General features: G+C 43.3%; 1 protein-coding gene across 4 annotated transcripts in view; it reads left to right on the forward strand.

Moving 5' to 3' along the window:
• Nucleotides 1-24,705, forward strand: part of SULF2 (sulfatase 2) — a 461,118-nt gene that overhangs the window by 77,054 nt on the left and 359,359 nt on the right. For all 4 annotated transcript variants that reach the window (XM_078651864.1, XM_078651862.1, XM_078651861.1 and 1 more), the window contains exon 2: nucleotides 8,912-9,162. In XM_078651864.1, coding sequence (XP_078507990.1) covers nucleotides 8,988-9,162 — 175 coding nt within the window. In that variant the 5' untranslated portion in view covers nucleotides 8,912-8,987. The remainder of the gene's footprint in view (nucleotides 1-8,911; nucleotides 9,163-24,705) is intronic.

Here is a 24,705-nt window from a genome sequence, read left to right on the forward strand (position 1 = left end):
ATAACTGTGTGGATTGATAGGTAAGGGGGTTAAAACAGTATTTTAGTAAAAATGCTTAATAGATATGCACAAGGCTGATACAGAAATCTGCATATTTTCATATAAGTGCATTAATTGATCTTCTACGGGTGTTCATATCACTGAAACCTGGCAGGCATTCAAGCATGACTGCATATTTACTTGCTAAATAAATGTGGAAATTTACCAGTTTCAGCTTTATTTTTTCACAAATCCCATAATAAATATGGACAAATACAGATAAAGCTGACAAAAAATAAATATGGATAAATACAGACGGAAATGTCCCAAAAATAAATACCATAAAACCGGGAGCCCTACTTATAATACATGCCCACTCCAATATTCTTCCCATAAAACGCTCACATTTTTGGATCCATGTCACGAATGACTCCTTCAGTCACCCTAGGTTTTTAACTGAAAGCAATTTGCATTGTAGAAGTTTTAACTTTTTATTTTAACACCATACTTTTTTTAACACTTGTTTTATTAGGTTTCGTAAGCACATCAGTACAGTACGGGAGTTCTTAAACAGGTGCTTTTTACCTTGAAGCGTTCCTATCAGTATGCACCATACCGATAGCACTGAAAATTCCAGCGAGCAAAGTACTGTTTGCAGTGCAAAGGATTGATTGTGTTGATCTCCTATTGTACGAGAAGTAAACTATGATCATCTAAGTTTGGATCCAGCAGTAAAGGATTAAAGATCCAGCAGCTCTTTTGATCTGTGTAATCCACTGGCTCCCTCTGACTTCTTGTAAGTCCAGTGAGTCCCATTATACCACAGGCAAAAATTTGCTCTGTTCGGATCCTATTGGTAATGTGATATGATCAAATTCTGTGTACTACAGTGATCACCATGGACCACACAGCTTAATTTGATATGTCCCATCAAGCCTTGAAACAGCCAGTGGCAAAAAAGGACCTTTGTGTATCATTCTGCGAAAGCATTTCCTGGCTAAGCATCATGAGAAACTTAATGTTTGGAACTTTGAATGGTGAATGTGGAAGGGTCTAAAGGAAATCGATCAAATTAATCTATTTATGTTAGTTGTGGACAGAGACAATGTGGAGTATTCTCTGCTCTCAAAATATTTTATGTGAAATATCATTCAAAATTCAAAATAATTAGTGGGATTTCTGAATGCAAAGTGTGACATTTCTTGCATATAACTTCAAAATGTACTTTTAATACATATATATTTAGATTATTAGTTTCAATGTGTAAACCACAGTTTCTTGGCCTAGGACGGTCAATCTCAAATCTAGGGAACCGGGTTCGAGTCTCGGCAATTACGCTCAACATCCTGTGATTCGGGGCAAATCGCGTAATCTCCCCGTGTCTAACAAAAAATGAATGTGTCCTTGTGTAACGCAACTAGTGCTCATGTTAAGCGCTCTGATACCCGATACCTTAGGGTGAAGTTTGCGCTATATAAAACTCAGAAACAAAAAAAAATAGCATCTGCTCTTGGCTCAAAATATGCTCCCCAGCCCTAAAAACCTGTACATGTTTCTCCTTTAACCCATCTGATGCATCCTGGAGCTGGAGGTTTAAGTTATTATCTTTTGTCAGCCCTTTCCCTACATACCTCTTCATTCTACAGGCTGCTGTGATCCCGATGCGGGTGCAAACACTTAAGGCCTGATTCACAAAGGACCGCTGCACTCATGGCGGAGCCCCTCCAGTTGTGGGGGAGTCTCCGCTCTCTGGACGGAATTGCCGCCATGAGAATTCTCATGGCGGAGATTCCGCCCAAGAGCAAGGACTTCCCCTCGACTGTGGAGCCTCCGTCACAAATGCAGAGGTCCTTTGTGAATCAGGCCAAGAGTTGACAAATAGTGCATCTCTTATCCCGCACATATTTTCACCAGGTAAAACCTGGCTGAATTTGTGTAGGTAATTACCAATCTAGTTCAGGTTTTGCACCTCAGAATGGGAGAAACCCTGTAGCATTACCCTGTTCTGTTGTACAGAACTAGGAAAGGGGAGGTAATACCATACTCAGTAATTTATGTAGCCCCTGAATCTGTATTTATACCTCCATTAAAATCGGCTAAATCAACTAAAAAATAGTTATACCTAATTATGAAATTATCCTCTGTTCTATCCCATAGGCACTGGAAGTAGGGGTGCTGCAGCACCCCCAAAACAACCATGATGGAGTTCAAATGTTTGTTGAGCAATAAAGATTCCTTTCAAATGTATTTTTATCTTGTAACATTTGCTGTGCTTCAAAGACAGAGGTCAAATGTCAGGTAATATCACCTGGTATATGGCTGTTTATGCTTTTAACAAGGAGATCTATGTTTACTTTAACTGCAAAGTAAGATAAAGATAATTTTGTAAAGTGATCTGTGTGGCAGTCTTGCAGGGGTACAATAGATGTTATTTGCCCCACATATAATATAATTTAAATAACATAAATGAACTGTACAAATGTTTCACACTGTATCAGCACTTCTAAAAGCACAAATGAAGCACGTCTTTAATTCTTAGGTGTGATAAACACAAAGATTTTAATAAGATCAAAATTAATTAAGGCATACTTGTTTCATGAAACACGATTTTCACACATTATCGCTGTGCTCTTTTTATCAGTGAGAAAGGGAAATGTGCTGTCAGTGAAGGATACTGTGCTATCATGCATTAGTAATTTATTTGTCAAAATGTTCTCCAAAAAGCACCATTGGCCACAAAGAGCCACTGTCCAAATTAATACATTTGCTACACTTGTTCTTTGAATGACTCTTGGAATTGTCACATTCCTTATGACTTCAGTGATGTAACATTGATGGCAGCGCCCCCTCTCTAAATATTGTTCCAGCACCACCACTGTAGCCTGTGTGTGCAGAACTTTTCCTTCTGTCTCTGTGAATGCTGCATGTGGCCGCTTCTCCATGTCTTTTTTAATGCTGCATACTGTTGCTTCTGTCTCACACTGAATTTTGAATGTGGTTGCTTCTGCCTGATGTTAATGCTGCATACTGTGCCCCACGCCTGATGTTGTTAATGCTGCATGCTGCTTCTTCTGTTTAATGCTCTGAATGCGGTTGCTTCTGCCTGACGTTAATGCTGCATACTATTGCTTCTGTCTCCTGCTATGAATACAGTCTGCAGTTGCTTCTGCCTGACGTTTTTATTGCTGCAAACTGTCTCTTCTGCCTGATCTTGTTAATGCAGCACACCGTTGCTTCTGTTTCACGCTGTCAAATCTGCATACTGTGCCTTCTGCCCAGGGCCGGACTGGGAACCAAAATCGGCCCTGGCAAAGTGCTCGGGCGGCCCCGCCCGAGCACTTTGCCAGGGCGGGGCCGCCCTGAAACCATCCCTGGAACAAAAACGGCCCCTAGGGGCCCAAAACCGGCCCCCACCCGTGCGGCGCACCGGGGCATTGCCCGGTGCCCGCTACGGCCAGTCCGGGCCTGCTTCTGCCTGATGCTAATGCTGCATACTATTGCTTCTGTCAAATGCTGTGAATGCTGAAGGTGGTTGCTTCTGTCTGACTTTGTTCATACTGTTGCATCTGTCTCACGCTGTGAATGCTGAATGTAGTGGCTTCTGCCTGACGTTGTTAATGCTGCATACTGTTGCTTCTGTTTCACACTGTGAATGCTGAAGGCGGTTGCTTCTGACCAATGTTGTTTACTGGATGCAGTGCTTCTGTCTCACTCTGTTAATACTGTATGCGGTTGCTTCTGCCTGACAATGTGAATGATGGATACTGTTGCTTCTATCTCACTCTATGAATACTGCATGTGGTTGCTTCTGTCTGATACTGTGAATGCTGCACACTGGATACTGCTGCTTCTGTTTCACATTGAGAATGCTGAAGGCGGTTGCTTCCGCCTAATGCTATCAAAGCTGGATACTGTTGCTGCGGTGTCACGCTGTTATGTTATGTTAAAAGCATTTATTAAGCGCGTGTACACCAACGGTTTCATGGCGCTCAGGTAACGGTCGAGGCAGTGGCGGGGAGATAGCTTAGTCGTCATATGCTTGGGTAAACAACCAGGTCTTCAGCTGTTTACTAAACTGTACAAGAGAGGTCAAAGACCTTATTTCGAACGGGAGGGAGTTCCAGAATTGTGGGGCCAAGACTGCAAACCTTAGACCATCATACCTCTTACGTTTAGACGAGGGAGTTGCCAAAAGGTTCAAGTGGAAGGATCTAAGGTCTTGAGAAGGAGTGTAGCGTTGAAGTCTAGCTGAAATAAAAGCTGGACTATTGCCATGAAGGGCTTTAAAAATGGTGCAACCCAACTTAAACGCACAGCGCTCGATCACTGGAATCCAGTGAAGGCTTTTCATAAGTGGACTAACATGGTTCCACTTTGGTTGATGAAAAATCAACCTAGCAGCTTGATTCTTAACCAATTGGAGGTGTCTCATTTGGTATGCAGGGATGCCAACATACAGTGAGTTGGCATAGTCCAGATGGGAGATTACCAAGGCTAAAGTGACCAGAATCATGGCCTCCCTACTCAGGAGTCTACTGATCTTCTTTATTCTCTGCGCTTGAAAGAAATCGGCAGAGACAACTGAACTGATCTGGGCTTTCATGGACAAATCATTACTGATAATTATCCCCAGGCTTTTGGAGGAAGCAGCTGGCATGGGGGGTTGCCCAGTAGGGGGAGCCAAAAGTTGGAGTGCCAAGGATTGGCTGACCCACCGTGAGAATCAGCTCAGTTTTGTCAATATTCAGCTTCAATTGGTTGTTGCTCTACCAGTCACTTATAAAAATCATAGTGGCTTGAAAGTTAGACACTGATGATGCTGGTGAGTTAATATTAAACACCAATTGAAGATCGTTTGCATAGTTTAAAATTCCAACATTTCTTTCTCTCAGGGAGCAAATTAGAGGAAGAAGATACAGGTTGAAAAGGAGCGGAGAGAGAGGGTAGCCCAGGGGAACCCCACAGGTAAGTTCCCTTTTGTTGGATGAAAAGTTGGCTATACGCACCACTTAAGACCGGTTGCTAAGAAAGGAGGAGAGCTATTTTAGCGCCAAACCCGAATTCCGGCATTGCTGACACGGTCGATCAAGATGTCATGATCGACCGTGCCAAATGCTGCTGACAGATCCAGGAGAATCAGGGCCTGGGTAATGCCCTTATCCACCCCCCCTCTGAGTAAATCCATGACAGTAAGAATAACAGACTCGGTGGAGTGAGCGGGTCTGAAACCGGCCTGGTGGGCGTCCAAAACCTGGGAGTGTTCAACGAAGGAACGGAGGCAATTAGCTACATGGGCGTCTAAAAATTTACCCAGGTAGGGCAGCAGGGAGATGCGGCGATAATAACTAAGGACTGACGGGTCTGCACCCGATTTCTTCAAAATTGGAATAATTCCTGCCCTTATAAATGGTTGTATGTCATTACAACACTTGCATTTACCCCGCATGCCATTACAACGCGGGGATTACAACGAAAGTCGTTACAACGACTTTCGCTGGAGGGTGCTGGATAGTGGAATATTTTAATTTTCTATTCCAACTCCAGCCCACGTTGACAATAGGGAAGGTGTTGGATAGAAAATTAAACTATTCCCTATCCAACAGCGCCCTCCAGCGAAAGTCGTTGTAACGACTTTCGTTGTAATCCCCGTATTGTAATGGTAGTGCGGGGTAATCCCCGCGTTGTAATGGCTGTTCTCCTTTTAAATGAGTCAGGAACAATACCAAGCTTAAGCGAATTGTTGAGAAATGAGAGGGGAGTTTCTGGGCAAGTAGTAAAGGCTTCTTACAGTATGTGATGGGGACAGCAATCAGTTGGGGAACCAAAGCTGACCTTTGTTAGTAAGTTCAGAAAGATCTCCTCAGAGATCGGAGGAATTTGATCAAGACAGTGTGGGTTCTTACCAATATATGAATCCTGTATAGGGAAAGCAGGGGGAGGGATACTGGCCTTAATGGTGACAATTTTCTCAATAAAATATGAATTAAGAGAATCACATAGAGACTGTGATGGAGTAGGTTGCAGCTTAACTCTATCTGGTTTAGAAAGTTTGTTGACTATAGAGAAGATCTTTTTAGACTTATTTGATGAGTTGATAATTTTTTGGGAGAAATAGTTCGCCTTAGTTTGAATGATCAGATTTTTATATTGTTTCAACAAGGTTAAGTTTAGGACCTTTTTATCTGGGAGAAATTGGGTCGCCATTGGCCTTCTGTGCAAGTTTCTTTATTTTTAAATCTTTGGAGAACCACTGATGAGCGTCATGGGGTCTCATAATCTTTTTTTATTGAGAGGAGCAACGCAGTCGCTGGCCGATTTGAGGCATGTCTTAATACTCTCTGCCTGAGACTGGAAAGCTTCCAGTGTAGAGGGGGACGTGCTAGTTAAAAGTGATCGGAAGTGGTCGATGTCCGCAAGTCTCCAATTTCTGGTCATTTGATTCTCTGTTAGTTGGGATTTCGAGAAAGGAGCACATGAGAGAGTGAATCTGATTAAGCAGTGGTCCGACCAGGCACACAGCGCTATCAGGGGAGTGGAGATCTTCAAGTTTGATGTCCATACTTGATCTACGATGTGCCCTTTTATGTGGGTAGCTTCCCTCACGTGCAGGGTACAGTTCATACCAGAAAGAAGGTTGGCAAATTCCCTCGAGCTAGAGCTCTCCTGTTCAATACTGGGCCAGTAATTGAAGTCCCCAATTATAAGAATCCTTGCATGATTAATGACAAGGTGGGATATCATCTCACCCAATGCCTGGGGGAATGTAGGCATATTACTGGGAGGTCTATAGAAGAGAGCGCAGATGAACGATAACTGAGCAGATTCAAATTTTAAGACCAGATAGTCAACTGAGGGCAAACCAGTGACCCCTAGGGAAGTAAACTGATGTTCCTTGCGGATAATACCTGCAACCCCTCCTCCTGCTTTCCCTGGGGACTGATTAGCCTGAAGGATGTAATAGCCTTCCGGAATTGCTGCTAAAATGTCCAGGACAGAATCTTCAGTAAGCCGCGTTTTGGTTAGAAGGAGTATATCAGATTTTTAAGATTGCAAAAGCAGGAAGATGTCAAGCTGGTGTTTCACCATAGAGTGGGTATTCAGATAACAGACTGTGAGTCCCATTAACTCTTGAGCCTTGTGGGTGTCGGGGGTGGATGAGGACATAATGTTGGGAGGAGGGATTTTTTGAAAAATTTCCGGGAAGGTATGTCTATATGTTAGGATTCCCGCTTTATCTAGGTTAGATTTGGTATCAGCATTGATTGCTGTGAATGCTCAATGCAGTTGCTTCTGCCTGACGTTGTCAATGCTGGATACAGTTGCTTCTGTCTCATGCTGTGAATACTGCATGCGTTTGCTTCTACCTGACTCTGCGAATTCTGCATACTGGATACTATTGCTTCTGTTTCACTCTGAGAATACTGAAGGCCGTTGCTTCTGCCTAATGTTGTTAATGCTGGATACTGTTGCTTCTGTCCCACTCTGTGAATACTGCACACGGTTGCTTCTGTCTGACATTATGAATGCTGCATACTGTTGCTTCTACCTGACGTTGTTAATACTGGATACTGTAGCTGTGGCCTCATGCTGTGAATGGTGCATATGATTGCTCTGCCTTGCGCTGTGAATACTGAAAGTGGTTGATTCGCCTGACGTTTATGCTGCAATCTGTTGCTTCTGTCTTTTGGCGGAACTTCATTGGCTTCCCCTTAGGCAAAGAGTTCAATTCAAGGCCCTCTGCCTTGTTTTCAAGGCTCTCCATGGGCTAGGACCTTGAATTATGCAATCTAAATTTGTTTGGTACACTCTCACCAGGCTGCTTCGCTCTTCATTGGCCAGACTGGTGAGAGTACCTAGGTTTAAAAAATCCAGGTCTGGGGGAAGATCTTTTGGGGTGGCAGCGGCCGAACTCTGGAACACCCTTCCTTGGGAAATTAGGCAGATCAGGGAGCTTCTCCCTTTCAGAAGAAGCGTGAAAACTTGGCTATTTCCTAAGGCCTAGTTCCAGTTGCCCGCAAGACTCCCCCTCCTTCCCCTCATTTAGCCATCAGCGCCAGGATGCCTGCAAGGTGATAGTGCGCTTTATAAGCCAAATAAATAAAGAAAGAAATAAATAAATAATGCTGACGTTTTTAATGCTGCATACTGTTGCTTCTGCCTGATCTTGTTAATGCCGGTCCCAGGATGCTTGTTTCCGGTCCAGGGAAGACATGGCTTGGCAGATCGGGCTGGACTGTTCCCATGAGGCACAGGGTCAGGCTGATTTGCATATGGCCATGTCTGAACTGGGGTGGTGGAGTGAGCTAAAGAATGATGATGGATTAAACCCAGATCAGTTGACTGGGGGTGAGTGTTTCATTTGCTCAAGCGCTCCGTCCATCATCCCCTTTGGTATCGCTTTGATCTTGTTAATGCGGCATACTGTTGCTTCTGTTTCACTCTGTGAATGCTGAAGGCGGTTGCTTCTGCCTGATGTTGTTAATGCTTCATACTGTTATTTCTACCTGACGTTAGTACTGGATACTGTGGCTTCGACCTCATGCTGTGAATGCAGCATACTCTCTGACGCTGGGAGTGTCTCATGTTGTTGCTTTTGTCCGCCTCTAAAATACTGCATGACAGTGACAGCAAGACGCATAACAGACGAGAGTAAAAACAAACATGAACTTGTGTTACTATAGAACCCATAATAAACTATTAACAATAAATCCAAACCTTTAATAACACAGAAATACTCGTCTCCAGTATAAACAGATGGGTTGCCTGGTATGCAACGTGCACATAGAAGAATTATGTCCTTTCTAATCACAAAATCTTTCGTGCAAAGATAAGATTAATTTTGCTTACGTAAAAGGATTTTTTCTTTATTACGCACAAACATAGCTGACATTTAGGCTCGAGTGTTGACTTCCTCATTTTGTTTTCCATTCAGGCCTGAAACAAAGCAGCAGAGGAAGGCGTTGTGTATACACACTTGAAGTGCGGGAAGTCTGCAGAATCAGCGCAAGATGGCGGCGCAGGGCATTGCGGTGGCGCTTTTCATCATGGCCATGCTGCCGCTCATGGACGGAAGTGGCACGCTCCCACTCAGCCAGCGCCTGAAGGGACGATTTCAAAGGGACCGACGCAACATCCGTCCAAACATCATCCTCGTCCTGACAGACGACCAGGATGTGGAACTGGGTAAGTGTGGAACTACAGGGCACAGCACGAGTGTGTCGCCGCTCTGAAAGCTAGATTCCCACACCTAGGGGCGCCATAGCTGAGGTGTGGCGTTTTGGCCTTTCCTGATTAAACATTACTAATTTCAAAGAGTTGACAGAGGCAAAACAGGATACTGTCGCCCATTGCTTGCTGGACAAAGATGTTTTCTTTCACTTGTTGACAAGTGGTAGGATTGGCTTCCTGTGTACATAGAGATAAGGTGCCCAATTCACAAAAGCATTTACGTATATGTGAAATAGTTCTACAGGAGAACTCTGTTTTGTGCTTTTACAAACCTTTACGTATTGGTTCCCAAACGTCCAACTCGCTGTTAGTAGAAGTGCAAATATGGCAGTCTTTCCATTTGTGAAAATTGTACATACATATTTCAATGTTATTATTGTTTTAGTTTTTGGGGCCAATTCACAAAAGGCATGCCAGGGTACATAAAATAGTTCTACTTCACATACTGGAAAATGTCTTTGTTAAAAGGCCCTAAGGTTTTCTATTGCAAAGCTCCCATCTCAAAGAGGATTGGTTCTTTAAATGTAATTTGCACCTTTGAATAAATGTAAACATTATTTCTGTACATTGGAGAATGCTTTTGAGGAGACACGCATACTCAACACTCACAACGAACATATATTTTTTCCCGTTGCAATATTATCTTATGAAGTATACCTAGAATTGCGGAATATATGTATCCAAGAACTTAAAATAAGGACTCAAACCAAAATGAGATTTTACAATGTTGTTTATCTTTCTGTAATATACATGGTACGGCACTTTAAATTTCAGTTGTGCAACAAATATTCTTTGGTATCACGCAATTGTCTATTGGTGATTTCGGACTCGGGGACGACCATATTTGATATGGTTTTGCTGTCCTATATTATATGCACCAGCTAATTCCAAAATCTTTAATGAGGCAAAGTTGAATGTTCCTTTTCTACCCACGCCTTTACATAGAAATTAGTAAAGTTTCTCCACCCAAACATTTACATTTTAAAGCATGTAAAAGTACCACTCAGAGATGCTGTTCCTGAAGGCAAACAAAATGGTTTCTAACCACACTGTTGTTTTTTTGAGTATCTCAGAAACTTAAGCAATAGAAGCACAAAAATGATGCTTTGCAGCCTAGGGTCAAAGAAGGGAACTTCTAATACCCATTAGGCGTCATACCTAGGTAGACATTCTGACCTTTATTCACCACTGTTCCCTAGGTTAGGCTTAGTCATATATTGTCTATATTGCCTCTACTGGTGCTGTCAACTCTTACACCAGACACAGTAGCATGGCAAAGATGCCATGGGCCCTGGTGCAAGCAAGGAAAGTGATCCCTTTGACTGACGGTTATTGGTGTAGTAAAATACATCAGATATCAGTGTTCAATGGGTCACACAGTGCCTGTGGCCCAGTGCCATTACACCTGCAGCTTCAATGATAGCCACACCCCTGACCGGACATGTGCTTGTTCTATGCCTGTTTTTTGTCTGTTTATACGTCTCAAATCTTGCGAAAGAAATCTAGGTCTGAAAACTACATAGTTAATGAGACAAGTGTTGCATTGGTGTGGGTACAGTAGATGTGCTGATGCTATTGTGATTGCTATAATTCCTCCTAGGTGTTTGAGTATGTACCCCATCCTCCTATTTGAGAGGTATGTGCCCTTCTATTCCACAAAAGGCTGGCAGTGTACATAAAGAAAGAGGTGCAGAATGCCAATGGACTTAAATGGAAGGGCAGAGTTGTTAGCCAACCTTTTCCTCCAAGTCCATTGGCTGTCATGTCTTGCCTAACTCCCTATACAATGATAATACTTAATATTAACTTCATTATTTATTAGCTTGTAGACATTTTCCATTTTACTCCTTCTTATTAAAGATGCCCGCTGCAACTATAGATTGTAATGCTGAATATTGATACCAACAACATCATCGCATACTAGCATTGAGAACAGAATATCAGGGGACAACATATGGAAAGGTAAGTGCATATAGGGAAGTAGAGATTTACTATTCTTAACTCCACTTATGCGTACCTTGAATATATATGTACACCATAGCTACCTATATGTGGAGTTAAGTATAAAATATCTAGACTTATGTGTCAACATTTTATTATCGATATTCTGCCCTCGATATTCGGCCCCATCGATATAGATGATTCGATATTCAGGTGCACACCCCACCTACGGGCACCTATCCAAGCCTCCCATCAATGCTACAGTCTTTGAATGTCTAGATCCATAATCAGCTTTCAAAACCTTTAGGTATATGCCCACTCCTTGAACCCCTCTGTTTGTGTTTAAGACTTTAGCTTGGCACCCAAACATGGATAATTTGTGTTATGAGTGAGTTCTGTCAGAAGGTAGGCTGAAAGAAAGCAGATGTGTTGGTCTTTCTCAAAGCCTACACTGCTTTTGACCTTTTGTAACAAATATTTATTCATTAGACATCAGAGTATATCAATTCTTGGTGACCACTGGTCTGGAACAGATGCACCCTGACTGTGGATTGCATCTGGGCTGTACCTGTTGGATATTAAGACCCGAAATTAAACTATACAATAGTGAAAAACGGCACAAAAGTTGAATATGGGTGATTAAAAAATGCAAAGCAAATCTACTTTTTGCAAAAACAGAAAAATTGCCATATATCAGGTGATGGTAAAGTTCTAATCCTTGATTTACATGTTTAAAATAAATGTTTCCACTTTGTTGTGAAATTTGGTAAATCTCTAGGTAATTGGTGTTTACAAATTTCCATCAGCAGGCCACTGTTAATGGCGTAGTAAAAATGCCAAAGTCGCTGACACAAACAAAGAAAACGGACCCCATGACCACTGGCTGTGTAATAAAATACAGCAATAATTAGGGTTGAGTGGGCCCCTTAGCCCTCGTGGCTTTGGTGCCACTGCGCCTCATGCACAATTGAAAGATATGTCCCTGTCAACAGCCTGTAGACAAATTAATATGTGAAAGCTGCGAACAGTCCACCTCCCGCAAATTTAGCTGATTTTCATGGCCGAATGCTCCTGTCCGAGTAGCATAGCAAGGATCCCATGGACATGGTGCAAGCAGGGGAAATGGCCTCTTTTAGCTGCTGTTGAGGTAGTACAATTTGGCAATTTCCAGCATTCAATGAGTCCCTTTGGGTTCTGGGACCCATTGCCACTGCACCTGCTTCATCAATGGTAGCTTCACATCTGCCCTGACTCTTACCACTCCCACTATATTCGTGAGTCATTGTGTTTGGTGTTGAATGGAGGGTTGCACTTACCAGTGTTTAAATGGGCTGGTACTCACCGGTACTGAATACCAAGACTTCCAAATTTTGTAGCCTTCAGAATTGGAACTTCTCTTTAGCCAGTTAGAGTATTGGTACCCTGATCGACGGCATTTCAGGCTCAGGTTAAGTAGCTCTATCGTGGCAGGACAGGCGCTGCTCTGCTTTTGTGGAGCTTGTAAGTGCACCAAGACTCTGAAGTGGTCTATTCCAATGTCGCTGCTGAAGACTCCAGTAGCACCCATTTGATCTTCACCAGAATTCAAGGGCCTCATTTATGAAAAGTGACGCATCGCTGCGTGAAAGCAGCGATGCGTCACTTCTCAGTGCGCACTCCTTGCGACATACCTGATTGTCATATTTACAGTATGACGCATCATGTCGCAAGGAGTTACAGATACGTCAGTATTTCTGACGTATCTGTAAGCACAAAAGTGACGCATTGCTGGAGTGTGTCACAAAAGTGACGCAACTCCAGCAATGCATCCTTTCACATGGGGCAAGCCCCATGTGAAAGGGCTTGCGTCAGTCTTACGCCTGCTGTGAGGCAGGCGCAAGATTTTGACGCAACGGCATCCTAGAAGTGACACAGTGAAATCTCATAGATTTCACTGCGTCACTTCTACGAGGCCTTTTGCGGGGGAACGCCCCCCTGCATACATTATACCTGGCGCAGGTATAATGTGGCGCAGGGGTTTACAAAGTGACGCATCTACCTAGATGCGTCACTTTGTAAATATGGTGCAACAAGGCACATTATTTACGCTGCTGGTGCGTCACAAAAAGTGACGCACCGGCGGCGTAAAAGTGACGCACGGCCTCATAAATGAGGCCCAAGGGTTTAAGAGGCAGTGCTTAATTTGAGGCGGTGGTTTGACACCAGCAGTTAATTCTTAACACCGGCGCTTGTGACAGTCGGCCACAAGTTAACTATTAATTCATTATACATGACTATTACCCGCTGCCCAAGCCATCTTATAGCTTTAGAGGCCTAAAATAATACGAATTGTCAAACTTGTAGGAGTGTGATGGTTAGTAGTTTTGTTGTTACTACCATTCGCAGCAGGACAGGGGTAATGTGTGGTGCAAGCTGCAGTGGCCTCCCGATGAGAGCACTGGCACTTATTTGTTTACAAATTAAGCACTCTTAAGAGGGCTTCCATCACGCTGTGATTAACAGAACCGGATATAGCTAGGCCCTGCACAGTCGATCACACTATGCATCTCGTGCCACACAGTGTATCGCGGTGAAGTGATCAAAGCCTTATCCACCATCCGGAATGTATTAGTTCCTAAAATATAAATTTATCAAGTGAATTGACCGCTATGCTTGAGTATCCGAGTGTACCAGTATTGTGTGTGCCTGCATGTGATGTGGGTTTGGGCGCTCAGTGCCCACTCGTATCAAAATGCTGCAAGTCCACCCATGCAACCTGCGAGCCCAGCTCTGCAAACCCTGCATCAGCCTTCTGCAGACAACAAGCTAGAAAGGTAAGGAAGCGGAGAGGCCAGTGTGAGGAAGGCAGGCCAGTGGAGTTGGTTCGTGGTGCGTGACAACTGGTAACACTTCACCATTAACCTTGGAATGGCTGTCACAATACAAATCAAGAATCAGTAGTGTGAGGATGCCTTTAAAGTTTTGAATGAACATAAAACCTTTAATAGAAAGAAGCGAAGCATCTAGAAAGAAAAGGGCTGAACCAGAGAAAAGTTTGATGATGCTTGGGACTAGGAGGGTAGGGTGCATGCAGCCTTGAAACCGGACGACAGTTGCCCCATGGAATAAAACTTGCCAATTGGCCTTTTGTCATGTCATGTCATGTCAGATGTTCTTGTTAAGCGCACATATCACAGGGAAGGTTTCATGGCGCTGGAAACAACAACGGTACAAAAGGGGGTGGTGATGGACGGAGCATCTGAACCAATCAAACACTCACACCCAGTCAAAAGATCTGGGTTTGATCATTGGGCTGGACTGTTCCCATGAGGCACAGGGTCAGACTGATTTGCATATAGCCATGTCTGAAATGGGGTGGCTGAGTGGGCTAAAGAATGATGATGGGTTAAACCCAGATCAGTTGACTAGGGGTGAGTGTTTGATTTGCTCAAACGCTCCGTCCATCATCCCCTTTAGTATCGCTTTGTTCGCCCTAAGTGTGGCAGGGTATGCTCAGACGTGAGTCCCTTGCTCACTTGGCCACTGGATTCAAGATAGCCTGGCTGATGAGGATTATGAATCCGAAACCGGTCCCAGGATGCTTGTTTCCGGTCCATGGAAGACATGGCTTGGCAGTTCGGGCTGGACTGTTCCCATGAGGCACAGGGTCAGACTGATTTGCATATAGCCATGTCTGAAATGGGGTGGCTGAGTGGGCTAAAGAATGGTGATGGATTAAACCCAGATCAGTTGACTGGGGGTGAGTGTTTGATTTGCTCAAACGCTCCGTCCATCATCCCCTTTTGTATCGCTGGAAACAACAACAGCAATAAGGATGGCAGCAAGAACAGTGAAAGCAGGCTAACTGGGGAAAAAGGCAAGTTTTTAGTTCTCTACGAAAGCATCAGTGGTCAGTTATGGATGATAGGTGTGACGGTAGCTTATTCCATAACATTGGGGCCAGGTAGGAGAACGATCTGCCACCATTTCGAGAAGTTTGAATGCGAGGCTGAACGAGATACGATTTGGTACCGGACCTTAACGATCTTCCAGGCGTGTACCATTGAAGTTTTTTTGCTAGATTTCCGGTGTCATACATTGTCTATGAAGAGTTTTAAGGTTAGGGGCGGAAGGGATCTGGAAGGGAGATTGAGAATGAGTGGCAGCAGTGTTCTGAAGAATCAGAAGCTTATAAAGCAGATCCTCATTGAGTGCCACCAGCAAAGCATTCCCATAATCCAGTCGGCTGATAACAAGACCCTGCACCAGAGGTTTAGTGGCTTCAATGGGTAGTTACTTGAAGATTCTGCGAAGATTACGCATGATCCCATAGCAGGCACCGAGTACCTGGTTGACGTGGGTTTTCATGGACAATGAACTGTCGATAGTAACTCCAAGGCTGCGTACTGGTAGCTTGGGGGTTTTGTAACCCCAAACCTGTTTTTGCCTGTGTGCAGCTAGCGTTGTGCTTTTTAAAATGAAGGTCTGGACATGGTCATCACTTACTCATATGCCGCCTGCTGTTACTTGATCGTGCCCAGAGTGTGTAAACTATGTAATGGCAGGGAGCAATAGGTTTCGGGGTAAATCCCACCTTAATATTAAAGTAAGGTAGCGTTCAGGATTCAGGCCAGTGCTTCATGCAACACGTAAATTGTATTTCAGAGAATAGGGCAGGATGGGTGTGGGGGGGGGCAAATGCCACTTCTTCCCCATTTATTTCAGGAGGCCCTGGTCAGACACTGAGCCAAGGAGAGACAAAGGAGAGGGAAAGGCAGGGCTGGGAGACAAAGAGCAGTGATAGTAATATGGGCATTGGACAGTAAGCGATCGGGAGAGCGATCTAGGTTAAAGAGGTATGAGGAACAGAAAGAATTACCTGGGAGAGAAAGGTCTAATACATGGAGAGAACAGAGCCAGAAAAAGCAGAGACAGGGAAGGAAGACAAGACAAGGGGCAGGGGAGAAACAGGATGACTGAAAGATAAGGGACAAACCAGCGGATACATGCTCAGGGGTGAAAGCCAAAAAGGAAAGAGGCACATGGTAAGCAGAAAAATGAGAATGGAAACGAGAGAGACTGCAGAAGAGGAAAAGACTCAGGCAAGAGCATGAGAGGAGAGGGACAAAGGAGAGAAAATCACTGCTATCCTTTGGCAGAAGTTAGTTTATAATTGGACCCATTATCATGTATTCTTTTACATAATGTAGTGAAAATAGTCACTACTAATGAAATTAAATTAATTCTTCATCCTCAACAAAGTACTGTAAATAACAGATGGCTGTATTACCCAGTATTGGTGGTACTCACTTTACCACCCTTCGATCTCGAACCCATTAACTGTTTACACTTGAGCCCGCCTCCTAGCCCCACCCAAACTAAGGCTGCCCCCTAGCCCCACCTAAACTAAGCCTGCCCCTACCCCCACCCAAACTAAGCCCGCCCCTAGACCCACCCAAACTAAGCCCGCCCCTAGCCCCACCCAAAGGAAGCCTGCCCCACTCAAACTAAGCCCGCCCCAGACCCACCCAAACTAAGCCCGCCCCCTTAGCCCCACCCAAACTAAGCCCACCCCTAGCCCTGCCAAAACTAAGCCCACCCTTAGACCCACCCAAACTAAGCCCGCCCCTAGACCCACCCAAACTAAACCCGCCCCTAGCCCCACTCAAACTAAGCCCGCCCCTAGCCCCACTCAAACTAAGCCTGCCCCAAGACCCACCCAAACTAAGCCCACCCCTTAGCTCCACCCAAACTAAGCCCGCCCCTAGCCCCACTCAAACTAAGCCCGCCCCCAAGCCTCACCCAAACTAAGCCCACCCCCTAGCCCCACCCAAACTCCACAGCCTATTTGGGTAAGTGCCTGCAATTACGTTTTCCCATTTAACGCCCTAGCACTTACCCTTTGTGAATTTGACGCCTTACGTTTTGTAGAAAGTGGGCACTAAAGGGTTACAGAATTCTCTTCCTAGGGTTGGCTACATAACCTTCTTGAGCACACATTCCTGAGGCCTGCCTCATCACCTGCAAACAAAACGTCAGTACCTCAGGAGATTTACAGTAAATTCTGGCAAGTCAGAATGTGTTTTCACACTGAAGCAGGTGATTAAATCTGAGACGCGGAATTCCTCTAATCGAGCTGTTTTTCGGAACATGATATTTAGAAAAGGACATCTTTATTTGCAGTTTCTTTTGCCAAGCGATGTAAATTTAATCTGGAGAAATCATTTTCTAAATGTCTGAGATTAAACCCGTAGCTATTGAATAAAGACAGCTAGAAAGATAGATTGTAAACAAGAACAGAACAGATGTATTGTTCGCGCTGGCAGTTTCAAGCAGGTCTTTTTCAGTCTGAGGAACAGATGATAAAATAATTGAGAAGCAACCATCCTGTTTTTGACAGCTGTGCTTGCAAAAAACAATTCTTGAACAAAAATAGACAACAAATAGGTACACCAATTTCCGAAAAAAGTAAACATTCCAGTTTGTAATATGGTATAAGTCAACACATTTTTGGAATAATGTGTGGTTGGGAGCACGCTGTGGCAAGCGGTAGAGTTTTGGAAAGGTCATCTAACTACTCCTGCTGACAAGATGACCAACTCTCAATGGTGTTACCATTTTGCTCTCTCCCTACACACATTTCTCACAACATCACAATCAGTCCCTTGTCTGTAGTCGAGCAGCCGCAACGTCTCCCCACTGAAAATCTTGTAGTGAGAATATTCCTTACACAAAAATATTGTAGCCTAGATTTCGACAACAAAATATTTTGAAGGTAAATATATATTGGTGAGCGCAGGTGTACTCCACCTACATGTACCTTGATATATATATATATATATATATGAACCACCGCTCCAAAGGACACCGCAGAACGCGGCACCCTCACGGAGAAAAAACGGACAACAATCTCGGGTAGCAAAAATAGTATCTTCTTTATTTATTTTTTCTTCATAAAGTGCAGCAGAAGTGCCCTAGACCGGACGCGTTTCGGCGACCCTGTCGCCTTGTTCACCGGAAATAATGAGTATTTGCCATTGCACACCAAACAAGTTTAAAAAATGGCAATTCACCAATCATAGCACTTAATTCTGTACCACGTGACCATATTGTATAATTTAGTAAACATAGCAGACAGACTGATTTCAAACATAATGTTTTCGACCTCTAGGCTTGTAACCAATGGCCAGCAATTCTAACTGTTCAAATACAGTTTAATATATGCCCAAGTTACAATTCTCATGGAGAGACCATCTGATTCCGACATTTGTATACTGCGGTCGCCAGTAGGTATATATAGTTAGGATTTTTTCTCTATGGGATTTTTGAAAATTCTATGTCTAATAACTTTGGCGTTTGTGGACGGAATTGGCTGAAATTTTCAGGAAAATGGCACATTTTGTTTCTGAGCAGCTCCTGAAAATTGGGGGGGGGGGTTCGTCCAGGGGGGGTCGAGAAAAAAGGGGGGTCCCAAAACGTGTTTTTAACATTGAGTTTTCCATAGGGCGGTTGGCCTCACTTTTAGCCCGAACGGCTGAATGGATTTGCACGAAACTTGGCAAAATTGTAGGGACTGGCAGCCCGATGTGCCTTTTGTAGGTCTCAATATATGTGCTCCAGTGGATTTTGAGAAATTAACGTTTAAAAAAAGATATATATCTGTAACAGCGGACCGGGCAGCGCTCCAGTTCGCGTACTTTTCGCGCAACGGAGCTTTGTGAAGCGAAGCTGATTGGTTCTCCGGCGTCTGTAAACATTCCAAACAGTCCGTAGCGGCCGCCATCTTGTCTCTCGGTAGGATCGAGAGACAAGAGGAGGCCAAAGCGAAGGGGCAAATGACCATAAGGGGGCATAGTAGTTTGTCGCTGACCCCCTAGGTTTGATGTGGAGGTTTTAAAAGGGCCCCGCGGGGCAAAAAAAATAATAATAATAATAATCGAACGGCTGAATGGATTTGCACGAAACTTGGCAAAATTGTAGGGACTGGTAGCCCGATGTGCCTTTTCTAGGTCTCAATATATGTGCTCCAGTGGATTTTGAGAAATTAACGTTCAAAAAAAGATATATATCTGTAACAGCGCTCCGCTTCGCGTACTTTTCGCGTTACGGAGGTTTGCGAAGCTGATTGGTTCTTCGGCGTCTGTAAACATTCCAAACAGTCTGTAGCGGCCGCCATCTTGTCTCTCGGTAGGATCGAGAGACAAGAGGAGGCCAAAGCGAAGGGGCAAATGACCATAAGGGGGCATAGTAGATCCTCCCTGACCCCCTAGGTTTGATGTGGAGGCTTTAAAAGGGTCTCGCAGGGCAAAAAAAAAATATACAGTTTTTTTAGTTTTTTTGCGTGGAGTGCGCCCGGTTCGCGAACCGGGAAGCGTTCTGGGGAGCGTACTTTCTTGAAAATTTGTGAAAAAAGTTAGAGTAAAATAATAATTGTGAGTGATCAGATGTAGGGTAGCTCTGAGAAGAGCTTTTGGGTTTATGGTACATTTAGGTACTTATAAGTAGGTACCAATGCACAGTCTTAAATTCAGAGTGAAAATTCTGTTGCCCTCATCTGAGAAGTGAACTCCATCTCCTCTGTAGATATCTTGCATGTAGTAACGCAAGTTATTGTTGTACAGGGAGCCCATTCCATGGTCTCTCATGTAAGCTGAAACAGATTTGTTTACATGCTTCCTCGATTTCTCAATTTGTGGACAAAATTGGTTCGACCACCTCCATTTCTGTCTTTGGCATATATTTGAATATACCAAGGCAGTCTGAGGAAAAAGTGCCATCAATTGCTCAAAGGTGTCCTTTAAAAGCATTTCCAGACCTACCCCAGTCAAAGTGCCCAAATCATTACCTCCACAGTGCACAATTAACAGGTCAGGTTTTGGCAAATGCATAAAGGTTTTCACCAATGGTATCAATTGGTGACATTTTAATCCTCTGTGGCCAAACCACTTAATTTCCACATCTTGTAAATTGAGGTTAGGTAAATTCCTGTTTTCAGCGTACCTCTGAGCCCAATAGATGTAACTATGTCCAACAATCCAGACAGAAAACATGGCGAGAGAAGGTTCTCCTGCAGTCAGATGAAGTGTGGCAATGAAATGGCAGTTGAAAAAATGAGAGTGTAAAATGAAAAAAACGGAGGAGTTTCTGTGTTAATGAAGCAGTAAGAGTGATTGGTGGATTTTGATTGCTGAAAACAGAAAGTTAGGGTGCATGGATGAGTTCGTTGAAAGATGTATTTTGAGTGGCGAAGAAAAAATCATTAAATGAAAGTATGCACTGGATATGCAGGTGCACTGAGAGTTTAGAGTTCAATTGCAACATTGTTGTGTGAACTTGGAAACACCAGAGGTCTTGCAAGAGGTGGTTGCTATGCAGAAAAAGCAGAGAGGGGGCAGAGGGGGGGAAGGGTTTTGATTTGAAAAAAAGTGAGGGAAGAGTTTTGATTGGGTGACATGAGAGATATGTGTGAAGAATTACAGCATTTCTGTGCTTTTGATAGCTGCAGACTCTGGAGTGCATACCTTTTGCTCTGTTGAAGACAAATTGGTGTGTTTCTGAGACTGTTTTGAAACTCAAAGTATTTGCTAAGGTGAGAAAAGATTTCTTTAATTTAGATAGAAAATAGTGTGCTTTAAGGAGAAAATTATGAAGAAAGTTGTGTTTTTCAAATGTTGCTTTGTCTCAAGTGTTTTACAAATAGATTTTGTTTCTTTGAGAAATTGTAATTGGAGAAAATGTGAAGTATTAGTACTGACAGGGTTTTTATGTGCATAGGAGCTGTGGAGTGTTTTCAAATTATGACTTGTAAATCGTTTTTGAGAAAAAGCAATGGTTTTAATATTGATGAGTAGGACATAATGGTGTCTGCTTCTTTATAAGGTAATTGAGAGTCTCTGATGTTATTTTTCCCATTTCAATGTAAGAAGTTTGTCTGTGGAGCAAATTGCTTGTAAATATGCTCCCACCTGTGCATGGCAAATTTAGATTTTGAATGTTTGCGTTACATAGGCATGTTAAAGGTGACTGAAACATGCTGCAAAGGCAATCAAAAAACGCTTTTATGTGTCTTAAGGACATTTTAAGTCATTTCCCCATGTGCAGTGTTTTCAAATTATGAGTTGAAAATCGTTTTTGAGGTAAAGGAATGTTTTTAAAATTTATGTGCGCCATATGCCCCCAAATTTCTTTTTCAGGGGTGCAGCAGGGTGTTCTTGAGACACTCCTGCACCCTCGGAAAAATTCGTAATTTGCGATGAGGTAATTGCTAATCGCAAATTGCACCTTCATTCCTATGGGCCTCCTGCTGCATGGAAATGAATGGGTAATTTGTAATTAGCAAATAGCTCATCGCAAACTAGGAATGGTAAAGAATCGCTATTTATTCATTAAAGTTCGCTATTTAGGAAATGCAAAAAACTTTGATGATACATATGGCGGTTCATCTCTAACAAGATAAGAAGCATAGGGATAGATTTATGATGACTGGCGCATCACCAGGGATGTGTTAGTCATTCTGTGCCGCTGTTCCGTCACCTATGGTGTGCTGCATTTACAATGCGGCGCATCATGGGGCAAAAACAGCACAGATGCGTGACGTATCTGTGCCGTAAAGGTGGCGCATTGCTGGAGTTGTATCGCAAGTGTGATGAAGCTCCAGCAAGGCTCAGGGGTGCCCCTGTCGCAGGGTTTCTGTTCTCACACAGAACTGTGGACAGAGGATTGGAACCTCGGCGAATTAGGGTGCCCCAAAACTCACCTTAGTAATCAAAATCCCTTAGCAAGCTAGGTACAGTGTCACATTGGATATAACAAACTCTCAATGTTTAGACAATCCAGAATATGAACTTATAGTACCTCAGGATACGTGGAACTCATGAACAGTCGGTCGTTATATATTTCTTAGAAACCAGAACATGGAGTTAAGAAGAACACATGTGTATTTGAAATGTTTATTTACTAATGCCGTCTTCTCAGGCGTAGTATCTTAGATAATACAAGTACACATATTATCAGTAGCAAAATTACCAGCATAGTTACTAGTACATAAAAAGCGAATGGTGACAGTATGTTAACATGCTGTAAATGAATAAGAGTTAGCAACACTTATAAGCAGCCGCGGGCCGTGGAGGGAGTTACGGTGGGGCAGGGAGGCGGGGAGGGGGAGGGGGAGGGGCAGGGTGGAGAGGGCTCCACCCTGCCCCTCCCCCTCCCCGCCTCCCTGCCCCACCGTAACTCCCTCCACGGCCCGCGGCTGCTTATATCTCACCCTCCCTAATACACATATTATATTATTTGCTAAGAAGGTCTCTTTGTGTTGGTTTAGGGCGTGCCGATACTTTAGTGTCTTAGATTTGAAGGAATCACATCAGCATACACCAGCTCTCTCTTTATGTGAACCGCATCAAGTGTTGTGTATGTGTGTTCGGCAAAGCAATATAAAACCCGCCTCATGCCCAGAATTGGCAGAAGCTGCACTTATGTTATGAGTATGAAGTCGTGGAGATCAGACCTCATAACAATTCTGTATCGTGTTGTTTTTGAAACTTCAGCACTCGCTGTACAGATATAGTTTAACAAGTAAAGCAGATAGTAGAGCAATAACATATTATTCTCATGTAAATCACGATGAACTATTAGGTTGAAAGCTAAAGCAACAACTAAGTGTCGTGTGCAGAAGTTGCAAAAAAGGAAAAATGGCGTTAAAACCGGTAATGAGTCCATGCTAACTTAACACGGTGTAAAGATATCCAGGATCTACATGACACCTCCCCATGATCCGGAAACGAACTGAATAAGATAATAGAAGTGCCATCTCATGAGAGCAGATTGCAACTTTATATGTGGACGGTCCGCAAGGTAAAACATTAAAAACTAGGAAAATTTAATGCTAAAGAAAAATAAAACAGCCAACTACTTTATTGAGGCTTAAGCCAATAGGCAAGCTAAATAATAAAAACTTGACAAATAAGTCAATGAATTGTCAATGAAATGCTAGTACTCAGCATATCAAACATGAAAAAGGTCTATGACATAACTGTGTATGCAAAATAAGCTGCAACAGCCTCTAATAGGAAGTCACCGTCTTCATCCGAAAAGAGTTCAGCCATCCAATTTAAAAGCGGAAAAGAACATACGTGCTCTCCCAGCACCGGATCCTCTATCACCATCAGAGGACAGCTCGGTGGGTTTTCAAGAAAGCTCTGTTCCAAGAAAGACTGTGTTGCCGCCAGTAAATTCCAGGGACCAATTAGTCCATGGATCAATGCCACAGCCATAATCCTTTCGCCAGGACAAACCAACTCGTGAGTAATGATAGGACTCATCAGCTGATTAAAGTCGACGTCAAGAGAAACCGGTCCGCAGAGACACAAATCAATGGCCCAATCGAAATCACAGGTCAGGCAGTGAAATACAGGCTGGACACAGGTGAAGTAGGAGAATCGAAAAGATAATCCATATGCCGTGCTTAATATCGCCAACGGCATTGTGCCATAATATTCAAGCATGCGATTGCGGAACAGCGTTAGCAGCTGCAGGGCGGGAGCTTGCACAGGAGGGACATCCATATTTAAAAATGTAAAAAAGCACAAGAGCGTCCGCTGGTAATGCAAGTAAAAATGGGAATCCACCAAGCACAGTGGAAAAAATAGAATGAAAGAAAGCAGGGATGATTCCAAAGATTTTCTCAAATGAAGTCACGAGACCACTGGTAACAACTTTAAAAAAGTGTGCCAGGCCCTTTGTGGAGGACGCGTTAGAGATAGTCCGAACCATCTTGCTGAAATGGAAAGGCGAATCTGTATTTAAAAGGGTCTGCACCTCTGTACGGGTGTTCGCTATGTGAAGCACGAAAGTTTCACGGGCCGAAGTCAAGGCCACCTCTCTCTGAGACAAAAGAGCTCTTATTCTTGCCATGCCGTTGAAATGTGCTCCCAAGGTTGGTATTTGTGGCCAGATTGAAAACTCCCTATGTTCATGTGTGGGAGGAAATAGAACATTTCTGCAGCAAATAACCCGTTCACTTACTGTTACGATAAAAGGAATACTTTTAATTAACCCAGAACAATCTTCATTATTGAGCATCAAATAACTACCATTTTCCAACAACTTGAACGTGGGGATGATAGCAGGAACTGGCGTGCCTTGCAACACGCAAGCCATATTTGGTCGGTGTTTGTTGCATGAACCGTGTAACTGTATGTGCCTACACATTAGTGAATGATCTGGCGTCTCAGTGCATTCCTCTCCATTCAGATAAACTTCTTGATCATCTTTGAAAATCTGTATGTGTATGGAAGCGACCAGACCTCATGAAGAAAACCACTACCTAAAGGTTAATAACGACCTATTTGTATATATTTCATACAATTTGAAAACTTATATAAAGCAAAAGGCAGCGTTATTAAACCGTGGATAAGGCACGTTGCCAAAGCAGTCAACCTTTTGGATTTATACTGGAAATGTTAAAGAAAGAATTACGGAGTAGGGCCTGTAAATCTTTAATGGACAACGAGTAAAATTACTCCAACGATCATATTCCTGTAACTCCGGGATAGTAGGGGTGTTTAATTTTTTAGA

The sequence above is a fragment of the Lissotriton helveticus genome, chromosome 7 (genome assembly GCF_964261635.1).
Source record: "Lissotriton helveticus chromosome 7, aLisHel1.1, whole genome shotgun sequence".
Lineage (NCBI taxonomy): Eukaryota > Metazoa > Chordata > Amphibia > Caudata > Salamandridae > Lissotriton > Lissotriton helveticus.